General features: G+C 36.8%; 2 protein-coding genes across 2 annotated transcripts; both read right to left on the minus strand.

Moving 5' to 3' along the window:
* Window positions 1-620: 620 nt before the first annotated feature.
* On the minus strand, window positions 621-12,519 carry copb2 (COPI coat complex subunit beta 2). Its single transcript, XM_079612584.1, has 22 exons — window positions 12,275-12,519; window positions 11,448-11,585; window positions 11,223-11,309; window positions 10,980-11,106; window positions 10,202-10,350; window positions 9,969-10,115; window positions 9,783-9,882; window positions 7,627-7,769; window positions 6,757-6,956; window positions 6,145-6,255; window positions 5,943-6,031; window positions 5,646-5,752; window positions 5,411-5,554; window positions 5,048-5,178; window positions 4,257-4,464; window positions 3,811-3,921; window positions 3,420-3,634; window positions 3,141-3,233; window positions 2,630-2,813; window positions 2,240-2,314; window positions 1,096-1,281; window positions 621-1,012 (listed from the first exon to the last, which is right to left on the minus strand). The coding sequence occupies exons 1-22, from the start codon at window positions 12,275-12,277 to the stop codon at window positions 917-919; spliced, it is 2,844 nt and encodes a 947-aa protein (XP_079468710.1). The 5' UTR covers window positions 12,278-12,519; the 3' UTR covers window positions 621-916.
* An 824-nt stretch (window positions 12,520-13,343) lies between these two features.
* On the minus strand, window positions 13,344-15,074 carry rbp2b (retinol binding protein 2b, cellular). Its single transcript, XM_079612589.1, has 4 exons — window positions 14,935-15,074; window positions 14,584-14,762; window positions 13,852-13,953; window positions 13,344-13,715 (listed from the first exon to the last, which is right to left on the minus strand). Exons 1-4 carry the CDS (start codon window positions 15,038-15,040, stop codon window positions 13,662-13,664), a joined length of 441 nt encoding a protein of 146 aa, XP_079468715.1. The 5' UTR covers window positions 15,041-15,074; the 3' UTR covers window positions 13,344-13,661.
* Window positions 15,075-16,099: the final 1,025 nt, after the last annotated feature.

A 16,099-nucleotide genomic window follows, 5' to 3' on the forward strand; every position in this document is an offset into this window, starting at 1 on the left:
ACAGATCATAATGATGCTTGCAGTTTCTTTCATCTGCAATCAAGCTTGAAATGCTTTGAAACTCCATTATATTGAGCCAGAATAGCAGCAGCAGCAGCATGTACATATTTTATTAATGTAGATTAGAACTGAGGGAAACCATTGATGTTTTTTCTCTCTCTAACTTCAAAGGTAAAACAGGTACATTGTTTCTGTATGGACAATCTTTTGTAATGCATGTTGCAGTACATTTTTCAAACATTTGATGGCACAAGTAAGTTCACACAGTATTCCTAAAAGTCATGTTAATTGAAGCGAAAAATCCTATTGTTCCAGATCAAAGATAAAGGTTACTTATTACACACTGAGATTTAATTTCGACTTAATTTGACATGCAAAATGACGAGTTGACAGTCATTTAATAGGATAACATTAACAGGGATTTTCTTTTAAGGGAGAATCCAGTTTAGCTCCAACCCCAATTAAACACACCTGAACCAGCTAATCAAGGTCTTACTAAGCACACTAGAAACTTCCAGGCAGCTTTTTTTTTTCGAAGGAAGCTGGTTACTAGGATTTCAAAGGATTCTATATTTAACAGAATATAAAACAGAAACAATGTTATGACAGGACAAATCATAGTAAGTATAGTAGATATCTTTATTATGAATAATGTGACCACGATTAGTCATGGTCAAACACACAAGAATCAACCTTGATGTACAGGTAAAATGTAAATTGAAGGTCCAGAGTCCAAAGTACAAAAAAATTCACCATCAATAATGCACATTCCTCCCCCTCTTTCCATCGGTGGTACGCCCTAAAATACATTTATATTCAGCTCAGTCTATCCCAGACTTCAGCTCTGGAGGTCTAACAGGAACAAATAAAAAATGTTTGGTCGCTTAAATAAACTCAATGCTTTAGTGCTGCGGGTTTAGTCATCCAAGAAGTCATCATCCAAATTGACGTCTGTGGTGTCAATGTCATCAAGCTCCATGTTATCCAAATCATCCTCCAGTTCATCAATAACCTTAAAATAAAATCACAAAATGAGGTTACATCAAGTCTGATGTTCATATGGCTTTATTAACTATGTAATGTTTTACCAAATACCTTCTGTTCTGCTTCTGTCATTTTTGGAGGCTCTTCCTCAGTCTCCTCCTCCTCCTCCTCCTCAACCTTCTGAGGAGGCTGTGATTCTGCATGACTCATGGCAGCAACTACTGGAGCCGAGACGGCTGCTATCACTGAGGCCAAAACACCCACATCCTCTGGGGCCTCCTCTGTGTCTTTCACCTCCTGAACATACACAGGCAATTTGATTAGTTTATGCACAAAGATATATGTGAACTCTTCAGATGACTCTTTTGCTCTGGTGTTGTGGTAGGATGTAGTGTGTTGCCATTAGGGGTGGAAAAGATCATAGTTGATCCGTGCTCTGTACAGACCAGACCCCACGGCTTGATTCTCAGATCTTTTGTCTTGTAAATTTACACATTGAAGCGATTTTAAACCATTCCAGTTCAAGAAGAGGCAACTCAATTCGGTACTCGAACGCTGTTATTTACCCGCAGCCACACACACCTGAGGTGTGCACACACAAGATGCACAAACACCGAATTGTTTCCTCTTTCCAAATGCCTAATGAGAGTATTAATCTGCGGTGGCGAGTATATGAAACAATGTCAATAAGCCGGTAACATTTTTATGAATCCAATGTTTTGAGAACATGAACGACGCTCGGGACAGTTGATGGGCCAGTGCTGCATCGTCGCGAAAGTCTAAGCCTTGCCAATTTAAATATTGAAGCACAAAGAAGACATGAAAGGGAATTCAATTCGGTACTCCAAGAAAGCAAGTCTCAGACTGAGCGTGAATATAGAATTAAGCTCTATTTCACGTCTTCTGGTGCTTGAATGGACAAATTCTCACAAAATGATGTCAAAAATGCCCATCTCTGTGAGTATCCTAGTAAATATAATCGGTTATATCTTAAATGAATGTAAACAGTTGATAATTAAAATGCATGTGTAGCAGTATATTGGATCCGTGCAGCTCTTAAAGAGACAGCAGCCAAATATATTTAAAAAAAACGATCATGGCTATTAATTATCTTATTTCATTGGTCACTGGCAGATGTAGCAAAAAGTTAGTTCTAGGCCCTGGTAGCACCACTAGTTGCAATCAACAAAAGGAGTGTTTGACACACACAAACCTGTGTAGGAATCAACTAAATGAATGTTTGACACACACACACCTGTGAAGGAGTGGGGATAATTCCTTTTGGTTCATAACCACTGGCTTCCTCCAGCACGTTCCTTTCTTCATTGGGCTAAAGACATAAATGATATGGAAAAAATGATAAAGGCTGCCTATTACTCAAATAAAATGGATTTAAAAAAAAGACAAATATAAACTATATATAATTGAAAATAATTTTCAAAATAATTGAAAGAAGCTGAAAATATAAGCACTAGATGAACAACTTAAACTTAAAAACCTTCACAAAAATGTTAAATGTTGCCTTGTCAAATAACGAGAAAAAATTACTAAAACCAAAACTAAAAAAAAAAAAAAAAGAAGCTACATAGAAATAAAAATGACAATAGTACATACAATCTAAATCTACTAAAACTTGCTCTCTTACCGTGATCAGTGGGTAGTCGGAGGCAGGTCTGGTTTTGCCGAGGCAGGACTCTCTCAGGTACTGCTCTGCCACAAAGGCCTCTTTCAGGCCTGGGAACAAGTTCTCATACTCTGTAGGATCTGCCAGAGACTCCGCAGCTTTCTGATTCACTTTAGACAAGCTCTCTCTCCAAAGTTTCACCACCCTGTTATCAAACACACAGTTAGTGGATTGTAAAGAATGCATTTTACGCTCTTTAAAAAAAAAGAAGCCAATTTACTTTATACCAATATGTGTAAAATTGACTTTTCACAGTGAGTCAAAAAGAGACTAATTTTGAAGGTCAAGTCAAGTGCATTCCATTGTGGGATACAGCATCTCACACAGTGTGCTCTGACTGGAAACTGGACAAAAAATGTGCATATTGTGCACACTTTAAAAAAAAAAAGTTTTATATGTTATATGCCCTTCCAAAATACCACTTCACTATATTAAAAAAATACTTAAATGCTGTGACAAAGTGAATACAGACCTGGATACTTGGCTGGGCAGATATGTACGGGCAAGAAATGCTGCTTCTGGAAGACGATTGGTCTTGATCAGGAGCTCCAAACAGTTGTCCAGTCTGGAAAGACAAACAAACAATAAAAAATCAGTTAAAGCAACTAAACTATATTCAAAATAACCATCAGTGACTGAAACATGACTTCCTCCAACAGTAATAGGAATGCATAGTAGACTATGAAAAGATAATCCACATATTTCTATTTGTATTTCAGCTGATAAAAGTCTGTTCACTTATAATACTTACTTTCCCTGCAGGAAGAAGGTCATGAAGGCAACGTTGTTTTTTCCGTCACGTTCTGCCCCCTCTGCAAGCTTGGCAACCATAGCAGCATTGCCAGATGCAGTGGCCAGCAGCAGAAGACCTCCATAGTCCTGGGCATGATGGAGGCACTCCTGTGCCAAACCAAACTGGCACTTACTGATGGCCAACTCTGCCAACTGCTTCCACTTCTGCTCAGACTACAGAAGAAAAGCAGTATCATTAGAAATCTTAATTATATTAGCTTACATGCAGAATCTTGAACATCACTTTTACAGAAACACTTTTTTCCAATACAATAAATGCAATAAAAGTAGTAAGCAATTGAGCTTGGCCACCACTGGGGGAGCTGTATCACTGGTTTACAACAACTAACCTCAGCTTCTACTGCTAGCTGGTAGGCGATTTTCAGCTCTCCTAACTGCAGCGCCAGCTCAAACCGGTGCTCTGGATCAGTGGACACGGCCAGAGCCTGCTGCTTGAAACCCTGAATGCACATGGACAAAGATTCTTTAGATATCACAGAACATAAAAACGTATCATTTTGATTTGCTAAACTTTTGGCAGCCAATGAATGAGCTTGAGGGGTGTTTGGCTCGAGGTCATGGTGCAAAGGACCCTAGGTTGATTTTACTCCGGACAATCCAAGGCTTTCTTGACCAACATTTGTTTACAGTGATCTAAAGTACAAGTACTTTAAAGTGTGACAATATTATTTTTATTACTTGTGATTTACGAGGTTAAGTTGCTGTTATTTTTTGCAGAGCTAGAAAATTGTTATTCGCAGATCATGACTTACAGCCAAACATTTTAAAGTTGTACCTGTTTTTCCAGGAAATGGGCAACCCTGGTTCTCTGTTCTTTAGGGATGGTGGGCAGCACTTTGTCTGCCATGCCAAAGTCTCTGCGCATGACAGCAGTCTGGTACTCCAGGACAGACACCAGAAGAGAGTAACTGACAATGTTCAGCTCCTTATCACCCAGGTAAAGACGGTCGTCTTTAGGAATGTATCCCAGAAGGTACATGGTTCTACAATAAATAAGACACTGTTAGACTGAATGAATGAATGAATGAATGAATGATATAAGGCCTTACTTCTATTTGTATACTGTTTTACTAAGTTTAGGGTCAGTATTTTTCTTTTTTTCTTTTCTATTTAGCAAATTAAATGTGATCATTAAATTGATAAAAAGATGGAGTAAAGACATTTACAACATTACAAAAGATTCCTATATCTGTTCTTTCTAATACTGTTCTTTTAAAAATTTCCACACAAAAGAATCTTGAAAATATGTATCACAATTTGCACAAACATACTAAGCAGCACAACTGTTTTTAACAATGATAATAATAAGAAAATGATTCTTGAGCACCAAATCAGCATTTTACAATATTTTCTGAAGAACCATGTGACACTGAAGACTGGAGTAATGTTCCATCACAGGAACAAATTCCATTTAAAATGTGTTAAATAGAAAGAGACTTCTTTCAAAAACATTTTTAAATCGTACCAACCACAAAATTTGGAACGAGTGTGAATATGGGATTAATGCATTCAAATAATATGAAAATGTTTGAAACTGATTTCAGATATTAGGGAATTTGACAGTACCTGTCCAGGTGAGCAATGGTGACAATCTCTCCTCCAACAAAGTAGTTGAGTCTGTTGACTGAGCTGGTGTAAATGAAACAGTCTCCCACCCACAGACCTGTCTTTACCACTTCCTGAATCTCTCCTAGGACCTGCACACACAAACAGAGGAGATCAGACCTTTTGTTTCAATTCTTCAGTCAACATCAAAATTGACTTGATTTACAGTCTTAATTAAAATCCTGGTTGTATTGTTAATGATTCATTGGAGCATTTTATTCCAATTCTTTTTAATTACAGATTTAATTAAAATGCGTTTCCTTTGAAACAACCCCTTTCAAGCAATTAAACATGACTGTGTTTTGAACACTGATGAGCACTGACCTCAAAAGCATCTTCAATTCCATCTTCAGTAACCCCCTCATTTGACTCTTGTGATGCGGCCACCTTCTCTGACAGATAACGCAGGATGAAGAAAGACTCCTCTGTGGCAATGCAAACCAGCTCACCAGAGTCTGACCAGAAAATCTGTAAGTACAGATACAATTGGTCCAAGCACACTAAGAAATTGCCAAACCATACAGAACAAAAGACAGGAGGACTGTAGCAGCTGACTCACGTGTTTGGGCTGGATCTCAATGCGACGAATCAGCTCTGTGTTATCCCAGTCATAGAAAGCCAAGCCATTCACTGATCTGACGCCCAGCAAGAAACCACCATAGATGCCTGCAAGCACACAACCATTAATTTACATAAAACCATAAAAGACTACCATGCTAGTACAACATGTAATCAAGGATTTGAGTGTGCCGTATACTGTGCATTTTCTGTATCATCTTCTATATATTTGCATACAAAGTTGTGAATACAGAGCTTGTTGAACTACTTGCCTATGATGCAATGCAAAACAGTTTACCTTCTGCTCCAAAGTCGGGCTTAAAAGATTTTTTCTCCTTAAAATTTTTGAAGATTTTCACCAGACTGCTGCTTTCCCGAATCGCGTACCTTAATTTAAAACAAAAAGTCATGTCAGTTTTTATGTTTCTCACAGTTGATGAGTATATTTGGCAAGCAGCTGCTCTGAACATCTGTCTTCTATATGCTTGTAGATCACTTACTCCGATGAATCATGGGCCCAGACAAACTCCTGTGCAGATCCAAAGCTCTTGTTCCTCAGAGCCACAGCAGTGTAGATGATGTACTCTCCATCTCCACACACCACCACAAACCTAAACAACAAGATTAAAGGTGCTGAATCTTTGGATGTTGAGAAATGTATCATTTGTAAAATGATATTTATATTAAAGGTTCTCTAAGCGATCCTGGGTGACGTCACTTCTTGTTGACGTTCGAACTATTGCCAAACAAAACGGAGGCTAGCTAGACCCTCCCTCCTCCTCATCCGCGCACTAACAACCCAAACCCCACCCCCAAATCCTTCTTGTCGGTTATTGGCTGGAACACTGTTTGTTATGTTGTGGTGCGGGTTAGCCCAGTTTGTTTTTGTTGCTGTTTGTGGAGCCTGGGGTGTCTACAGAGACCGCGTTTTTTTAGAGTGTGTTCAGGAGACAGACAGCTAGCGGATAGTGAGGAGATATTTGCTGTATGTGACAAAAAAATGTTTGGCCTAAACAATGCGTGACATCGCTTAGAGCACCTTTAATAAATTGCAGCAAGGATCAGGCTGCATGTACAGGAGCGGCATTAGAGGATAGATGTGATAGTTTTACCTGCCGTTGGGATTGTGCTGGAGAGTTTGAGGGTAGATCTCACAGCTGCCCATGTCCTTCACCGCCAATGGCAGCCTCTCGCCATCCTTGATCTCAGCATCTCCCATGGCTTTGAGGTTTGCCTGCTGAATCTCAGAGTGCTTGGCCCAAATTATCTTTCCGTTGGCATCCATTGACATGGCTGGCTCCTCACGACCAAGCTAAAACACAAATATAAACCGGATTAATTACAGCGAACTGTCTACGTAAGATATTACATTATATAAAGCTCATCAGATTATTAATGTTCATTGAAGTAGATTGGAATATCATATAAATTTATATATCTATAGACACTACTATTTAAAAGTATGAAAAAAGTCTCACATGCTCACAAAGGCTGGATTTATTTGAGAAAATACAGTAAAAACAGTAATATTGTGAAACATTATTACAATCTAAAATAACTGTTTCAATTTTAAATGATGTTAAAATGTAATTTATTCCTGTGATGGCAAAGCTAAATTTTCATGAGCCATTAGTCTAGTCTTTCACATGAAATCATTCTAATATGTGGATGTATGTCTAATATTGCTGCTCAAGAAACATTTATTATTATTATCAATCTTGAAAATAGTTGTGCTGCTATTTTATGAAAACCGTGATACGTTTTCCTGGGATTCTTTGATTAATAGAAATAACAGCATTTATTTGAAATAGAAATCTTTTGTAACATTATCTATCCCCTGCTGACAGCCCTGGCCCTGAAGCAACCTAATGGCTCTCTAGTTGCCGGGAGTGAACTTTCCAATTATCAGCCTGAGCTTTAGCCAGTATTTCACACCACTGACAGGAAACAGCGTGGTGTTACTTTTGAATTATTTTTAGTACCTTGATAATGATGCTGCCTTCGTCATAACCCAATGCCACGTTGTTGGAGCCGCGCAAGCCCGACACACACCACACCCGCTCCATACCATAGTTCAGGGTGCTCTCTAGACGGTAAGTGCTGGAGTGCCAGATACGAACCGTGCCTTAACAAAAGACAGTTACAAGAAGCTTTAAAGGTGAAGTGTTCGTTTTTAATTTGAAAATACTTTATACTACTGATGGGAGAAACAAAGCTTTTCGAAACTTTGAATCAAATGGACCAATTGCTTTGCAAAATGATTCACTCAAAACACCACATGCTAGTGACCACTGCTAGTCAGAACAGTGTAAATGCAGTGAAGATTAGGGCTGAACGATTAATTGCATTTGCGATAATATCGCGATATGATGAAACGCGATTTTGTAATCGCAAAAGCTGCGATTACTCTCTGGTCACGTGACACGCGATAGTAAAGCAGTCTGCACTGCAGATGAAGCATCAACTTGTTACGCTGCATGTAGGCCTGGCATAGGCTACAGGAAAGAACAGCTTGTTTAATTTATGCGATTGTGTTATAGATTCTCTTCAACGATTCTGTATGGATTCAGATAATTTCAGAATCGAGACTGAGCTTAGTTTTAAACACAGCGTTGCGTGATGACGCTGCGTGTGCTTTATACACAACCGTATTCTGCTTGCTTCTAATTCCTCTGTCACGCACACACACACACACACATTCGAACCTTCCGAAAAAATAGTCTTTCATACAGATCGGAAAAGTTGAAGCGAATTGGACATTCGCGGGCTTCATTGCTAGAATGGCACTCGCTGTGAAATACGCGCGCTTGATGTTACTCTAGTAGTGCGCGGTCCCGCCCGCCGGTATTTTCCTTACAAATGCTCTATAAAGGCATCATATGTCTTTTGGAATGCAGTTGGCTTATATATTAAAAATAAAAACATAAAAAACCATCGATAGAAGCTGCTTTCAATTTCAAATACTCACGCCCGCTTTGTGAAGAGCGCTCTCACATGCGGCTGTGAGCGACTCTGTCTACGTGTTTAGCCTACTTGCATCTCAAAATGCGTTTATGACGCGAAATTAATGTAAAACAGTCAGTTATGTCTTAAGTTATTAAAAGGACAGGACAAACCACATCTTATAGGCTATTTCAAAAGAGATATGTGCATTAGTGTGAAGCAGCTTGTCGTATCTAAACTGAGAAAGAAAAATCACTTAATCACAGCTCTTGAATGAAAACCATCCAGAATACTGAAAGCACTCTTTGTTTATTGCTTGTAATGTTTTTTTCCTCTCTTTGTTATTGATAACTTTTATGTTTTGAAGCTATTCGTTTATATAGCCTATTTAAAATTATTAACATGTAACGTTAACTGTATTAATTTCGTTTTTTAATGTGTAATTATTTTTAAAAGTAGCCTACTTCTAATTACATATGTAATTAGATAAATATTTTAAGTTTTATTAATAAGATTCATTAAATAAAAAAGTTGATCGGCTCATTCCCACCCATATTTTACAATGATTTATTGCTTGTGTTTGTTGAATAATATAATAGATAAAGAGCTTAAAAAATAATCGCATATTAAATCGCAATCGCAATATTGGTAAAAATAATCGCAATTAGATTATTTTCCAAAATCGTTCAGCCCTAGTGAAGATGCATAAACAACTTTTACAAACCAATTGCAAATGTTTTATTGAAGGTGTAATCTATAATATGCCATTAACAAATCATCTAATACCATTAAATATAAAGTGTCTTTATTCTATTTGTAGGGACTACTACTTTTTTTTATCATACAAATGTGAAATTCCATGTCTACAAGTTTATAAAATTGATCCAAGAGATCGAAACAGTTATTACATAACAAAGCCTTGTTTACTGAATTCACGTGACTTCGGCATTTTGATACGTGCTCCGAATCACTGGATCAAAACTAATTATTTGCAAAGGTTTCAAAGCACACCACACTTTATACAGTCCCAGTTTAATGTGCAGGGACCACTGAAAGCTTTTAGCTTTAAAAATTTTATATTGTAAAAAAAAAAAAAAAAAGTAAACAAATGTTTGCATAAGGAATGAGGCAGTGCAATTTTATAAAAGTGATCATTAAAAAAAAAATCTATAACATTATCCTAAAGATGACTCACCATCCTCTGATCCAGTGATGATGATTGGCAGCTCTGGGTGGAAGTTTACACAGGACACATTTTGAGCGTGACCCTCGAGAGTCTGGACACATGTCTTATTCTAAAGAGAGAGAGGCACACAGAACAGAAGTAAATAAACAGCCAGGAATGACTTGCTCTATTGACTATCATCAATATCATTCATACCTGATAGTCCCAAATCTTAACCAGCCTGTCATCAGCTCCAGATATGAGGTAGGGTTTATCTCCTCCACTGTAATAATCAATGCAGTTCACCCCCTTATCATGACCCTCCAGAGTGAAGTTAGGAGAGGAAGAGCCCAGCTGCCAAACCTGAAACACAACAAAGAGGAAATTATGAGGGAAATGTCACAAATCAGATTCAAACTGGCTCTATCCATATAAGTGTACTATCTTACCTTGATGGTTCTGTCCAGCGATGCACTTGCAAACTGGTTGTTGTCCTTGGGGTTGATGACAATCTGCATGACGTAGTGTGTGTGGCCCTCAAATACCTGACTGCAGGACCATTTCTTCTCCCAGTCCCACAGCTTTATCAACATGTCGTCTAAATGCACACACACCCAATGAATGTTAAACAAAGAGTTTTGTACATACACCACAGTTTAAAGGTTGGGGGTTGGTAAGATAAAACATTTTTTTTTTATGCTGAACATTTATGCTCACCAAGTATGCACTTAATTGATCAAAAATAGTAATATATTGTGAAATAATTGTTATATATTTAATATATTAATAAAATTAACTGATGGCAAAGCTGAATTTCTAGCAGCCATTATTCCAGTCTACAAGGTCACATGATCATTCAGAAATCATTCTAATTAACAGATTTGGTGCTCAAGAAACATTTTCTTGTTATCAATGTTGAAATCTGCTGTGCAGCTTAATATTTTTGAGGACACCATGATACTGTACATTTTCTTCAGGATTCTTTTATGAACAGAAAGTTCAAAAGAAAAGCATTTAAAACAAACGATTTATAACATTACAATGTTTTTACTGTTCTTTTAGATCAATTTACTGCAATCTTGATGAATAAAAGTGTTTATTTATTTTAAAAATCTTACCGACACACCAAATATTTAAACGGTAGTGTAATATGTTATGTAACATATGGTGTATTTTCATACATGTAATATGAATACTTGTGAATATGCAAATGTATTCTGTCCATACCGCTGCTCGTGAGGATGTAGGGCTGGGTGGGATGCACAGCGATGCAGCGAATGTAATCTGAATGGGCCTCAAACATGTGTACTCGCTCTAATGTGTTGTAGTTAAAAACTCGAATTTGCATGTCATCCTAGAAAAAAAGGGGGATTTATTAAATAGTTTAATATCAGTACCAAATCTATAATAAAAGGAATAGTAAATGAATAGATATTATATAATAGTGTACATTATTATTCATGTACTTACAGCACCAGTTATGACCCAATTTTTCCTGGCAACAAACTTGGAAGCTCTTACTGGCAGGTCACAGACTTCAAACGTCTTAACCAGAGTCTATCAAAGGTAAATATAAGAGATTATTAGACAAGCATTAAACACACTTAGCGCTCTACTGTATCCCTAATGTTTGTTGTAAAGATCAGATGGTAATATATTAAAAATGCTGAAAAACTGCACACGTTTCCTACTTACTTGTGTTTCATGGTTCCACACACAGACACTGCCATTGTACAGACTGGCCAGCATCCATGGCTCGGATGGATGAAGGTCTACGCTTTTGACACGGTCAGATCGAGCCGTGAGTTTGCGCTTGATGTCCAGCCTCAGAGGCTAGAGGAGAAGAATCAGAATCACTATTACTTTAACGTTTATATTAATCAGCACCAATCTCTTTTGTCAGCAGTCCCAATTATATAGTATAAACAATAATAGTCTATAGAAAAAGCTCAAAACTTAATTTTGAGAAACAGAAAGCAGTGACATTTTTTTAATCTACCTGTCTACCCACAACTACACAAATATTTGCCATTTATCAACCAGTTAAGTCTGATAGTAACAGCAACTAACCTTTACAGCACAGTTAAGAAGCAACAACATCACGTTACAACAAAGATAATGTCAGGAATGACCATGCAACTCAAAATAATATATACAGCATCACATATATCTATAGTGCTTATTTATTAACGTGTAACGTTACTTATGTTAATGTTATAGTCAGATTCATATGATCAGCTGTTAGCCAGAACACAAGATATCACTTCTTAAAACATTTAAGTGGACAATTAATTTATAAAATATATAATAATGTTACGTTTTAAATGCAAGTAGTATCTCGAAACATATTGAAAATGAATAAATAGTTTACAGACTGACTAAATGAGAGTTGTCTATGTGGCCATTCTAAGGGCCTTCGAGGCTAACAGCGCGAGCTAACGTTATTGAAAGCGTATTTTTCCTTAATATATGCGAAACAGCTACAATATTGCTCACAACGTAAGAATTGTTGTGACACTTACCATGTTTGCGTTTGCTGGTTTTTATCTCCTTCAGTTGCAATATTTTATATCATCCACCGAGAGTCTGTGTTTTTTCGGCTTCAGTTGTGTGCACGGCAGGCAAATGTGACGTGGAACTTCCTCAATGCCCGTGCGCTTGACGTCGGAAGCGTTGACGTGACACTCGGACGGCTTCGGTGTTTTCCGGGTGATTTCGGCCAAACTCGGTATTTGAGTGACACTGCATGATGATGTTGGCTTGCAATGAGTTTGAGCTTAACCTTTTCCTCTAAAGACTACACCTTCATTGTAGGTATGAATAATAATAGCCTAATAATAACACACACACACACAAAAAAAACAACACCATGCTGAAATGTGCCCTGTCACCTGAAAATTCTCATTGAAGCGTGTTCCTAACTATGATATAGCCTAATAAATAAATTATTTAAATATTAAAATGTAGGCTATGTAATAGTCTCTCAGCAGCATTGACTCAAAAGTAGCCTAACTATACAATTTCCACAGTTTTCCACACTATCTCTAGTCTATATCTAAATTTTCAACCATAATAATAATAATAATAATAGGCCTAATAATAATAAAAAGAAAGTATTAATTATTAAATATTATTAGACTGCAGACACCATCAGTGTCTGCAGTCTCTTCTTAATGGTTAGGCTACACTATCAATCTTTATAGTCCTCCAATCCAATGTAAAACTATTTTGTTTTGCTCATTTTTTTTTTTTTTAAATTATGAAACAGTAGCCTATCTAAAATAATCTACATCAAAATGAGCATAGCCTCTGTTTTTGTTGTTGTTGAGTATAATAGGCTACATCAAGCTTTTATGGCTGGTATAATGTGAAGAAAAAAAAATGGATCTCATGACGAAGAAAATAACTGAGCAAAAATATGCAATTTGGTTGCAAGTTGCTGATATTTATATGGCCAAAAAGTAAGAAGAAATTCTGATTGCTTGTGTAATGTTATTCAATGAGATCTTAGCAGACTACTTGAATCTAAATATCAGTTGTCATTGAATACAGTGTCTCCAAATAATAGTAAAGTGATATTTAAATGCTTATATGATCAATAGTTTTTAATTGTGGGGGCCAAACATATAATGCAATGCAATACAAAAATGATTGAGAGATCAAAAACCCATGTATTTGATGCACATTTAATCTTCAAATATTTTATACAATGTTGGATACCGACTCATACTGTAATGTCTTATTATCTTTATTCAGACAGAAGAAACAAACTCCCACTGAAGTATTGACAGTGTTACATTTTCATTTTCATCTCCTGAGAAAGCAGTGATGCCTCAAGTTAACACACAGCTTGATTTTGATAGACTTGTCGAGTAGCTAAATGAATGTGACATTGGATCACATGAAAATTCAGTCTTTTCTTTTGTACACTTGTTGGCACACAGCATTCTCACATGTCAATTCCTGCAAGTAAAATTATCATGAGGTCAACACGTATCCCTTGTGAGTAGAGCAGGAATTTTATAAAAGGATATATGCACCATACACTTTAAATGTCTTTAACATTGTTTTGGTTAATATTATCCATGAGGATGCTCACCAGATAAAGTTTGTCATCTTCTATCCAGTGTTTCCATCCCCGGTTGGCTTTCTCACCTTTCTGGGTGGCCACCAATTTGTCACCTTCCCAGGTCACCAGAGTCTAAATGTAACACAAATATTGTTCATTAATATTCTATATTTATTTACATGATTTTAATGAAAACCAAAGTCATTTTACAATTTCTTTTTATACAAATTATGCTCACTTGTTTTAATAATATATATATATTTTTTAAAGTTGATCATCATATAATTTGGGGCCATGGTGCATAAAAAAGAGCTATTGCTTATTTGCAGTACATATCAAAGCACTATTCTTTCTTATTAGTGCTGTCTACTGACTAGCTTGCCTGTAAATATGGCTAGAATTAATATATGGCTCATTGATCAGACTTACATGAAAATCAAGTATACTTTTATACTTTTACTCTGAAAATTTGTACTTTTACTGGAGTAATATGTTCTGGTATCTGTACTTTTACTTATTTGATTTGTACTTCGTCCACCCCTGGTTTACATAAATAAACCTGTATTGAAATGACATGTGAAAAAAAGACATTTAAGGTGTTTTGTACTTTTGGGTAAAAGTTGAGGCCTGTTCTCTATTTGTTTTACTGTTCACTGAACAAACTGACTGAGATCATGGCCAACAGCCCAAGGCTGGGGTAACTATAGGTAAATACATTTATGACATTAGAAGAGGATCACATTTATAAAGGGAATTGTTCACCTTTATCGACCTGTTGTCAAATCCCTTAGTAAATTCTTCCTTCTCAACTCCAACAGTGAAGATCAGCTCATAGCTTTTGAAGGTGCTCTGTGTCTTAATCACAAAGCTATCCCCATCCTGGGTGAAGATCTTTGTTGGAGTGAGGTGGGCTGCAATCTTCCGAAAGGCAAAGTCAATGTCTGTGTATGTAAGAATAACAAAATATTTGCATCTTGGCATGGTCATTTCTCATTCTTTAGGCTTTGTCTATATCATAAAGTGGCATAACCAGAGTTAGAAAATGGCACAAATATAGCTTTCTCTTATTTCTCTGCTGACTTAAACTGATAGCAGACATCTGATCAGGCTTACCCAGTGCTTTAAGGAAATTCTCAAGGTTTTCGCTCGACTCCAGCTCCCATTTTCCAGTGAAATCCACGGGCATGGTTGTGTGATGAACTCTTGACTTCAGTGGCATTATACCAGGTCAAGTGAGGAGCTTTTATACTCAACTGTTTATTCACAATGAGGGGAGAGAGCAGAGTAAAGATAAGGGAGATCTCTGACCTATAATTGAAGAAGAGAAGACCCCTCACCTACTGAAAAAAAGTAAAGTGGCCAGATCAAAATGTATTTACCACAGGCCACTACACTGTGAAGGATCTTTGGGGTTCCTTTCCTTTTCTGTTTAGTTAGTAAGGTTGCCTTTAATATTCCCTGTGCACTATTTGTTATTTAAGAGAAGTTGTGCTATTCTGATCTCATTATGTAAAATGCATCTTATTTATCAACACAATCTTTGCAGTAGCTTGTATTAAAATATGTTCTGGATACATACTATACAGTAAATAAGATTCCACAACAGTCAAGGTTTGTAATTTTCCCAGTGTCGCTGTTGTCTGAGGTGTTCCGACGCTTTATTCAACTATCTGCACTGCCATTGTCACCATGTCGTTGTTCATTTGAACAAAGGCGTTGAGAATGGTTGTTGTCGCTCGTGTTGCCAAACCCTAAAAACAGCTTTATATTTGAATACATTATATTAATATTCATATATTAAAATGTAATTTATTCCTGTGATAGCAAAACTGTATTTTCAGCATCAGTACTCCTGTCTTCAGTGTCACACGATCCTCCAGAAATCATTCTAACGTGTTTATTTGGTGCTCAAGAAATATTTCTTATTATAATCAATATTTGTGGAAATCGTGATACCTTTCATTTAGGATTCTTTAATGAATAAAAAAGTAATTTCAATGCAAATGGCATATAGTGCATAAACAATGTTTTAAATCTCCCACCCACTGAGATGCTGCAGAAAAGGGGGCGAGTGGGGCGTTATACAACGTCATTTTTTGATCTTCATTCCTGTGATCTGAGAAACTCTGTATTTGGACTCTATTGTTAAGCATGGAAGACAAGATAAGAGGAAATATGTCAGAAAGAACAAGGACCATTTCCAGCGTTTGATGTTCAGAAGATCAGAATACCCAAAGGCTACACTTTATTCTGTCACCACTGTTCCAGCACTTAGTGT

The sequence above is a fragment of the Phoxinus phoxinus genome (genome assembly GCF_949152265.1).
Source record: "Phoxinus phoxinus genome assembly, chromosome: 5".
Classification (NCBI taxonomy): Eukaryota; Metazoa; Chordata; class Actinopteri; order Cypriniformes; family Leuciscidae; genus Phoxinus; species Phoxinus phoxinus.